The 9,919-nt window shown below is 48.9% G+C and overlaps 1 protein-coding gene across 6 annotated transcripts in view; it reads left to right on the forward strand.

The window, feature by feature from the left end:
* Window positions 1-2,983, forward strand: part of STARD8 (StAR related lipid transfer domain containing 8) — a 78,125-nt gene extending 75,142 nt beyond the window's left edge. For 5 of the 6 annotated variants that reach the window (XM_016943794.3, XM_016943793.4, XM_016943795.3 and 2 more), the window contains 3 exons: window positions 763-980; window positions 1,082-1,258; window positions 1,442-2,983. In XM_016943794.3, the coding sequence (XP_016799283.1) occupies window positions 763-980; window positions 1,082-1,258; window positions 1,442-1,559 (513 nt within the window). In that variant the 3' untranslated portion in view covers window positions 1,560-2,983. Of the gene's footprint in view, window positions 1-79; window positions 981-1,081; window positions 1,259-1,441 lie in introns of those variants that run through there. The other variant, XM_016943798.4, reaches the window with a different exon arrangement.
* The last annotated feature ends 6,936 nt before the right edge of the window (window positions 2,984-9,919 follow it).

The raw sequence follows: 9,919 nt of genomic DNA on the forward strand, positions 1-9,919 counted from the left end.
AGAATGACCTTCCAAAAGCCCCGTTCCAGATACGATGCTGCTTTGATAGCCTCAACTCCCATCTCTCCCTGCCCCGCAGTCCAGCTGAATCCTTGCATTTGCACCTTTGTGCGGTCCTGCTGCCTGGACTGCCCTGACCCCAAGCATTACGTCTCCCGAGTCACCTTTAGCGACAACGGAATGTGTTCCTCCTCCATTCAGAACCTTCTGTCATGCCCCAGGATGGAGGGGATTTCTCTCTGTTCCCCTCTGGGCACTGGTCATGCTCTTTCTTGGACATGGATTCTGAGTAAGATTGCAAGCCTGAAGTGTCCTGTGTAAAAAAACGGTCATAACAAAACCTTCCATGTAGGATCAGGGTGAGTGTGAATGCCTGGTACATACTAAAGGTTCTGTAAGTGGCAGCTTTTGTTGTGCATGTGTTTTACTGCCTGTGCTAGATGGCGAGCTCCTTGACAATCACCATCTTCCTGCACCTCCAAGCACTGTGCCCATCATGGTAGGGCCTGAGAGGCCTCTGAGAATGTGCGCCCCGTCATCTCTTTATGCTGTCTAACAGACTGAAAAGCAGACATCCAGAAAAGAGAGAGAGAGGGCAGGGAGCATGGGAGCACTGTCTCAGTCTGGCCAGCGCTAGCAGAGGAGCTCTGCAGCCTACCCTATTAAGCCTCAGGCCCTGCAGTTTGAGGCCTGGACTTAGGGCTGGAGTCAGAGTTCTCCAGCCCTGACAGCTGCCTCCATCCCCACTCCTGTGGCTCACAGGCACCGGATGGGCACCCCCTGCGGCTATGGAAGGCATCCACAGAGGTGGCAGCCCCCCCAGCTGTGGTGCTGCATCGTGTTCTCCGGGAGCGGGCCCTCTGGGATGAGGATCTGCTGCGGGCCCAGGTGCTGGAAGCCCTGATGCCGGGTGTGGAGCTGTACCACTATGTCACCGACAGCATGGCACCCCATCCCTGCCGCGACTTTGTGGTGCTTCGGTGAGGGGCTGCAGCTGCTACCCTTCTGTGCTTGGGGGGCCGGAGAAGTGGGGTGGAAACCAGCACTAGGAATCTGAGCCTACGTGTCCCTTCTCCAATAGGATGTGGCGCTCTGACCTGCCTCGTGGGGGTTGCCTGCTTGTCTCCCAGTCCCTGGATCCGGAACAACCTGTGCCAGAGTCGGGTGTGCGAGCCCTCATGCTCACGTCCCAGTACCTCATGGAGCCTTGCGGCTTGGGCCGCTCTCGGCTCACACACATCTGCCGGGCTGACCTCAGGTATCAGGCCTGGGACAGCCTGCTCGACCCCCTTGGCCTTGAGCCCCTCCCCTGCCTCTGCCCCTGCTTTCTGCCCCATGCTATTGATCCCTGGGGCTGGGGACAAGTCCTTTCTTCCTTCTCCCTGGTGAGGGCTCTGGGGAAAAATCCATTGCTCATGCCTGGTTTCTTCTGCTTCCCTAGGGGCCGTTCTCCTGACTGGTACAACAAAGTCTTTGGACACCTGTGTGCCATGGAAGTGGCAAAGATCCGGGACTCCTTCCCCACCCTGCAGGCAGCGGGCCCTGAAACAAAGCTGTGAGCCTTGGGCTGGTCCCAGGGTGGCACCACCCAGGCCCCCTGGGCACCAAGGGAGCGAGGGGGAATAAGAGCAGGGCAGCCCCCTGGGTGCCGCTGTCAGGAGCAGAGCCAGGCCCAGGTGGCTCCAGCTGCCTGTCCTGTCCCCTTTCCTAAAGCTCCTCTGCACATAGAGGGGAGAAAAAGAGAATTTAGGTAACTCCACTCCCCCTTCACCCCCAACCCTGTATTCTACTCTCCCGAAGAGAGAAGAGAATCGCATGAGTAGCAAGACTGCTGCCACCAGCCACCTGCTTGTGAGGCCGCCACTTGGCATGAAGCCTCCACAGCTCCCCGCCTGCAGGGGCAAAGAGGTCGACAGCAATGTGTGATCCCAGCTCTCTGCCAGACTGAGAGGGCAAGCCGTCTTGTTTGCTGCAAGGATGCTTTTGAGGTTGGACAGGAGGTTCTGGTCCTGCCTTTGGGGCCAACGCTGGCTCTGAAGTGTCTTTTTCAGAGGAATTGGACTGGAGTGAATGGGCACAGGGGTGGAGCGCAGGGCAGCCCCAGTCACCACGAGCTGTTTCATTTGTGTAAATACGATGCTGAATTTTATGAGGCTGAGTTAAGAGTGGGCACTGACGGGCCCCTAATATGTGACATGACGATTTGGCATAGATTGGGATGTGAGAGTGGAGTACCTTCCTTTCTCAAGTCTCGAGATGCCAGTGAAACCAGTATTCCCTGACTTGGGTTTCACACTTTATCGACCACCCCATGGGGTCCTGTGTAGCCTTTGGCCACGCACTGACACTGCCCAGGCCAAGCAAAAGCAGAGTGTGGTTAAGAGACAAGGGTCTATGTCATCATCCCTTTTGCTTATGATAGTGGGCTAACATAACAGCCCCTTTCTCAAGCAGAGACCTGGCCCCTGGGCCAGCCAGATGGAAGGGCCTATCTTAGCCAGCTGGAGCTTAAGCCAAACCTGTTCTGTCCCACTGGCCAGCCATCTTTGCTCACGTGGAAATTCAAATGCCATTCAAAGGCCACTGGTGCTTTATTTTTCTGTCTGCTGAGTAAACTGAAATGAGATGGGTCCCAACCACCACTGTAATTTTCAAGCCTATTTTATTTGTACCTGTAAATACTGTACAGCTAATATATATATATATATATATGTGTGTGTGTGTGTGTATGTGTGTTTATAGAGATACACACACATATATACATACATATATATGTATGTGTATATATACACACACATATATATACACACACGCATTTGCACAGACACACACATATATCAATTCTCATGAGTGTATTATAATCTCTGGTGGGGGCAAGTGTCTGGAAGGCCTGAGGGGCACTTCAGATGAGAATGGAGAGATAGGGAGCCAGGTGCAGCAGGATCCTTCAGATCAATAAAGCATTACCAGAGATGCACTTTAACTGTGTGGCTGTCTTTGCTGACAATGGGCTAGGGACTGGGGACTGGGGTTGTGACTGAGGCTTCAGTGTTAGGGCTCAGAGCATTAAGCATTCACCCCACCCTCTGCTGAGTCCTAGCTTACCGGCAGCAGGACTTGGGTGAGTCCACAAGAGGAATGGGGAGGGCCTCAGCTCTTCTCTTTGGAGAGGGATTTGCAGCCAGGCATGGTGGTGGGGGGTGGGGCAGAGAAGGGGTGGAAAGTTAGCCAGAACTTGGGCAGAAGCTGCAAACCCCATCTCATGACCTGGCCACAAGCATGACCTCAGGCATCCTAGGGAGAGATGAGCCTGGCTAAGCGGCCATTCCTTCCCCTTCTAAACAGCTTGAATGAAGAGTGAAGTCCCAGCCCCAGGAGGCTTAGGGGGCCCTGTGCCACCTGTAAGCCAACCTAAGAGGTCGGAGTGCCTTAAGGCAGCCTCTGGTCTGGCTCCAGTGACCAGCAAAGCCCAGGGGGCTAGAGAGACCCTCTCATCTTGACTTCCCCAAAGGAAGGGGCTTTCCTCTATCATGTTATATGGCCATAAAATTCCCAGGCTCCGAAGAGCAGCTAGAGAGAAAGTCCAGGCTTTGGACGTTTGCATCCCTGAAGTGCTGTCAGTAGCCTGGGCAGGGAAGCCCTGCTCTCTGGGTACCTCAACCTCCTCATGGGTCAAACGAGGCCAGTCATACCTCTCCACAAGCCTGTCTCAGTAAGTGTTCAGGTTGCACCACCCAAGTCTGCACTCCGACCCGGCCTGAACAGTGAGGTGCCTGTCCAGTCCCGCTGCTCTATCGCCTCCTTCCATTCTCTCTTGGGTTCAGTTGTCCCTACATGCCTTGTCCTTTCTTCACTGCTGCCACCTAGGGGTCTTGGCTAGCCCTGGAAGTGAGTGAGGTAGAGCAGAGGACCCAGTCAGCCCCTTACCTTTGGGAAAACTAAATGGAGGTGCCTTGTGTGTGAGTATGGGCTGGGAGATCACTCTGGTGGTGCTGGGCTTAAGGGACACCAGTGTGATTTTCTGGCCAGTAGTTCCTAAGGAAGGCATTGGGGCTTTCTGGCCCAAGCACTGCCCACCTTCTTTTGGAAGGAGGTTGGTGGTAGGGTACAGAGGATGGGACTCAGCACTCAGGTGATGGTTGCTAGGAGATGGATAAAGAGGAGGGAGGCTCTTGGAAGGGCCAGAGAGTTCCCCCAACCTTGCAGCTCTGGACTCTGCTACCCTGACCCAGTAGCCCAGTGTCTGGCATTATGGAAGAGGTAGCTCCAAGTAGGAGAGCTTCTGTTGGGCCTTAACATCATCCTGTGTGAAGCAGAGCTCCCATCCCTCATCTCTGCCTACTCTACTGTGCCTCTAGATGTAGGAATGAGTTTCATGATGAGGTTGCCCAGGCCTCTCATTCCCACCCACAAAGCAAGCACCACCCCTGGCCATTTCTAGCCCTGAGTCTTGTACCTCTGCCCACCCCAAGTAGGCTTCATTGCCCTGGTGCCAGAGAACGTGCCTTCAAATTCCCAGCCCTGCTGCCCATAGTCTACTCTTGTGCTCTCCCTCACCCACTGCCTCAAAGAAGCCAGGCCGCAGGGGAATCCTGCATAGAAATCTAACAATCTGCCTGTGAGCTTTGACTATTGTTTCCTAGTCTCCAGTGCCCTGTTGCCAGAGTGGCTGAGGGTAGATGGTGGTCAGACCCAGGCTCAAATCTAGCTATATAATTTCCTGGCTGTGTGACCTTAAGTGGCACATTTAACATTTCTGATTTCCCTCTCAGAAAATAAGGGTAAGAATCATTTATATCTTGTAAGGTTGTTGTCAAGGTTAAATGAGCCAATAGTTGTGAACGTGGTTGCACAGTGCCTTGCACATAGCAGACATCAAAATATGGCAGCCCCCCGCCTGCCCCGTGTCTTTCCTGCCAGTGAGACTCCATAGGGAGAACTTGGTCCCCTCATCTGGGATCTCCAGCTCCAAGATAGTGAGGAGTGGGTGGGTTCTTCTCCCATCAGGACAAAGATGAGCAGCCAGCATCTGCCCATTGTCAGTGAAGACAATGAAGAAGCATGTTGCAATGGAGACTTCATGGGGGGACGGCACCATGCAAGTGGGCCCCAGTGGTGTGGATGGAGCAGAACATACTGGTATAGGCAAAGATGATGGCAATGACAGCCAGGAGCTTTACATCTATTCGTAACAAAGCTTCCGAGTTCCTTGCTCAAGGCCTGGGGGGGTGGGGGGCGGTGATGAAAAAAAGCCCAGGGCAGTCTGGCATGGAGATAACACAGGGGATAGGGCTGGGGCTATGGAGATCCAGGGAACTTCAATAGCTTATGGCCCTCACCCAGTGATGGAGAGGAGTCAGCAATCAGGGCCATCAACAGGGCAGGCAAACAGTAGAACTCAGAGACGGGCATGGGGACTCCATTGCATGAAGCTGCAGTCAATAGGGAAAAATGTCTCAGAAAGTGGCTTGGGGCTGGCAACCAATGCAATGCTTTCTGGGGAGAAAATCACTCGTGAGCCAGTTGGTAGCAGGGTCTGAATATTAGCTACCCACCAGGTGCCAAGGAGGCAATCAGAGCAACACTTTCCGCTTCATCAAGGGCCAGATAAACTGGTCAGGAAGCTGGCAGCTTGGCCCCTGCCCATTATGTCCCCATCTTCACTCAAGAAACTGGTAGAGTGGAATAGCCCCGGGCAGCTGAACTTGCACGTGCATCAAGCTGGAGAGGAAAGCAGATGCCATTGTTGCCATGGCAGTTGCCCAAGGGGCCACAGCACCAATGGAACAGAATAGAGAATGCAGAAACAAATCCACACACCTACAGTGAACTCACTTTTGACAAAGGTGCCAAGCACATACACTGAGGAAGAGACAGTTTCTTCAATAAATGCTGCTGGGAAAACTGGATCTCCATATGCAGAATGAAATGAGACCCCTATCTCTCTCCATATACAAAAGTCAAATCAAAATGTATTAAAGACTGAAATCTAAGGTCTCAAACTGTGAAACTACTACAAGAAAACATTGGGGAAATTCTCCAGGACATTGGTCTGGACAAAGATTTCTTCAGTAATACCCCAGAAGCCCAGGTAACCAAAGCAAATAACCAAAGCAAAAAATGGACAAATGGGATCACATCAAGTTAAAAAGCTTCTGCACAGCAAAGGAAACAATCAACAAAGTGAAAACACAACCGAAAGAATGGGAGAAAATATTTGCAAACTACCCATCTGACAAGGGATTAATAAACAGAGTATATAAGGAGCCCAAACAAATCTATAGGAAAAAAAACTAATCAAAATGGGCAAAAGATTTGAATACGCATTTCTCAAAAGAAGACATACAAATGGCAAACAGGCGTATGAAAATGTGCTCAACATCACTGATCATCAGAGAAATGCAAATCAAAAATACAATGAGATATCATCTCACCCCAATTAAAATGGCTTATATATAAAAGGCAATAACAAATTCTGGTGATGATGAGAAGAAAAGGGAACCTTCGTACCCTGTTGGTGGAAATTTAATTAAGTACAACCACTATGGAGAGCAGTTTAGAGTTTCCTCAAAAACCTAAAAATAGAGCTACCATATGATCCCACAATCCTCCTGCTAGGTATATACCCAAAAGAAAGGAAATCCGTATATTGAAGAGATATATGGACTCCCATATTTGCTGCAACACTGTTTACAACAGCTAAGATTTGGAAGCAACCTAAGTGTCCATCAACAGATGAATAGATAAAGAAAATGTAGTACCTATACACAATGGAGTACTATTCAGCCATAAAAAAAGAATGAGATCCGGTCACCTGCAACAACGTGGATGGGACTGGAGATCATTATATTAAGTGAAATAAGCAAGGCACAGAAAGACAAACATCACATGTTCTCACTTATTTGTGGGATCTAAAAATCAAAACAATTGAACTCATGGATAGAGGGAGTAGAAAGATGGTTACTGTTACAAGAGGTTGGGAAGGGTAGTAAGGGGGTGGGTTGGGGGAGGTAGAGATGGCTAATGGGTACCAAAAAAAAAAAATAGAAAGAGTGAATAAGACCTCTATTTGGTAACACAACATGGTGACTATAGTCAGTAACAACTAAATTGTACATTTAAAAATAGCTAAAAGAGTATAATTGGATTGTTTGTAACACAAAGGATCAAAGTTTGAGGTGATGGATACCCCATTTATCCTCATGCAATTACTAGGCATTGCATGCCTGTATCAAAACATCTCAATTACCTCGTAAATATATATACCTACTATGTACCTACAAAAGTTTTAAAAAAATTTTAAAGAATGTTTTTGTTTGTTTTATTGATGGGATCACTTAAAACCTGGGGTTGGTGGGGAGAGAGCAAAATTCAAAGGGGCCCTTGGGGATTCATTACATGAAACAACCAGAATTTGTTATCTGGGGCAGTTGAAGGCACTGGACATAAAAACCTGCTTTCCCTTAGGCATTTGAAAGTTTAAAAAAAAAAACAGCTTGCAGACCACTACATTTGCCACATCTCAGGAATCAGGAAGCCCAAGTTAGGATCCATCACATCACAAGAGTATAGGATGGGCTCTGGAGCCAGACTGCCTGGATTCAAATTCAGCACCATCACTTACTATCTCTGTAACTCTGTCATCTTCTCAAGGAGTCATGTAGCTAGTAACCCAGGTGGCCATATAGCTAGTTACTCAGTCTGCCTCGTACCAGAGTGTGTGCTCCTAACTCCTCCAGTGGGCCTCAAACTTCAATGGGCATCAGCATCACCCTAGTGGACTGTCAAAACATGGGCTGCTAGGCCCCACACCCAGAGTTTCTGATTCAATGGGTCTGGGGAGAAGCCTGAGAATTTGCATTTCTGACAAGATGTCAGGTGATGGTGATGCTGCTGGTTCAGGCATCACACTTTGAAAACCAGTGATCTATAGAGTGAGGAGGTTGATTATGATGACATAAATTTCATTCAACTGAATTCAAAGCAGAAGATGTTTGAACTCCCCCTCAGTCCCTGCAGACCAGGGACTCAGGGCTCAAAGGCATTACCACTTTCTATTATAGCTGCATGGCTTACTTATACTCCCTGAACTTCAGTTTTCTTATCTTTAAAATGGGAATGATACTACCTTATAAGGAGGTTATGAGTAGTCAACTTGATTGTTTCTAGCATTTGGTGGGTAGTTTCAAAGTGGCAAATCACCTGCTATTCGTCTTGTTAGTAATACTGCACATCTTCTTTTGTTACGCAGTACAGAGCCCACTGCTAGGTTTAGGCAGAGATGAGCTCGGGAAGGAGGGTCTGTGGAAGAGGACAGAAAGGTTGCCTGTTCTGCCATACCATCCTCTGGCTCCAAGCTATATCACTACTTGGTCTCTGACTTTAAGGCTCTTCCCCTCTGAGACTCTCCTTTCAAGATCTTCCACTGCTCAGACCCTGATGGCTTGTGTTTCATTTTAACAATGCTGTCAATTCTCTTCCTGAAAACTACAGGAATCTCAAACTGAAATTCCTACAGGAACCAGGCAGTTAGCACAGATAAGCAAAGCATACTGGGTAAAGATCATAATGATTGCAGAGTTCGTACCCCATCTAAAGAGGGCAGCAGCTATTCCCTTCTCATCTATTATGGACAGGCAGGAATGTGGGTCCAGATATGGATAGCTACATCTTCTGATTTTTCCAGGGAATCCAGAAATCCAGATTTGTTTGTTTGTTTTTTGTTTTTGTTTTTGAGAAAGGGTCTGGCCCTGTCACCCAGGCTGGAGTGCAGTGGTATGATCTCAATTCACTGCAACCTTTGCCTCCTAGGCTCAGGTGATCCTCCCACCTCAGCCTCCTGTAGCTAGGACTACAGGCTTACACCACCACACCCAGCTAATTTTTGTATTTTCTGTAGAAATGGGATTTCACCATGTTTCCCAGGCTAGCCTCGAATTCCTAAGCTCAAGCAATCTTCTCACCTTGGCCTCTCAAAGTGCTGGGACTATAGGCATGAACGACCACGTTTGCCCAAATCCAGATTTTTATGTGAAATCTACCCTTTTAAAATATTGGTGGCCAGGTGTGGTTGCTTACGTCTGTAATATCAGCACTTTGGGAGGCTGAAGTGGGAGGATTGCTTGAGACCAGGAGTTCAAGACCAGACTGGGCAACACAGTGAGACTCCATCTCCACAAAAAATAAAAAAAAAAAATTAGCTGGGTATGGTGGCATGTGTCTGTAGTCCCAGCTACTCAGGAAGCTGAGGTGAGGATCGCTTGAGCCTGGGAGTAGGATCACAGTACTGCACTCCAGCCTAGACAAGAGAGAGAGATCCTGTCTCTGAAAAAAATAAAGATTAAAAAAAATGTTGGTGAAAAGATTTTAACATAACATGCAACAGGCTCAACATGCACACATGAATAGCCAACTGGTTTGCACCCTCTACTCTAGAACAACATTTACAAAATGTGACTTTCCCTCCAGGGTTATGGCCAGGGATCCCATCACTTTTGGGCTCAGTTCCTGCATATGCCAGCCCCTCCCCACCCCAGTGCTGCCCTGTCATCACAGAATAGGCACTGAAGACCATGGCATGTGAGCTGTGCTCGGACACTAAGCAGGTGTGCATGCACACCTGAGTAAGGTTCCCAGGTAGGTAGCTGTATTAGTCTGCTTTCACACTGCTGTAACAATATACCTGAGACTGGGTAATTTATAAAGACTAACAGTTCCTCATGGCTGGAGAGGCCTCAGGAAACTTACAATCATGGCAGAAGGGGAAAACGCATCTACAATCACGGCAGAAGGGGAAGACACATGTCTTACATGGCAGGTGAGAGAGAACGAGCAAGAGCAGGGAAAACTGTCTTATAAAACCATCGTATCTCATGAGAATTCACTCACTATCACAAGAACAGCATGGGGGAAACTGCCT

The sequence above is a fragment of the Pan troglodytes genome, chromosome X, assembly GCF_028858775.2.
Source record: "Pan troglodytes isolate AG18354 chromosome X, NHGRI_mPanTro3-v2.0_pri, whole genome shotgun sequence".
NCBI lineage: Eukaryota > Metazoa > Chordata > Mammalia > Primates > Hominidae > Pan > Pan troglodytes.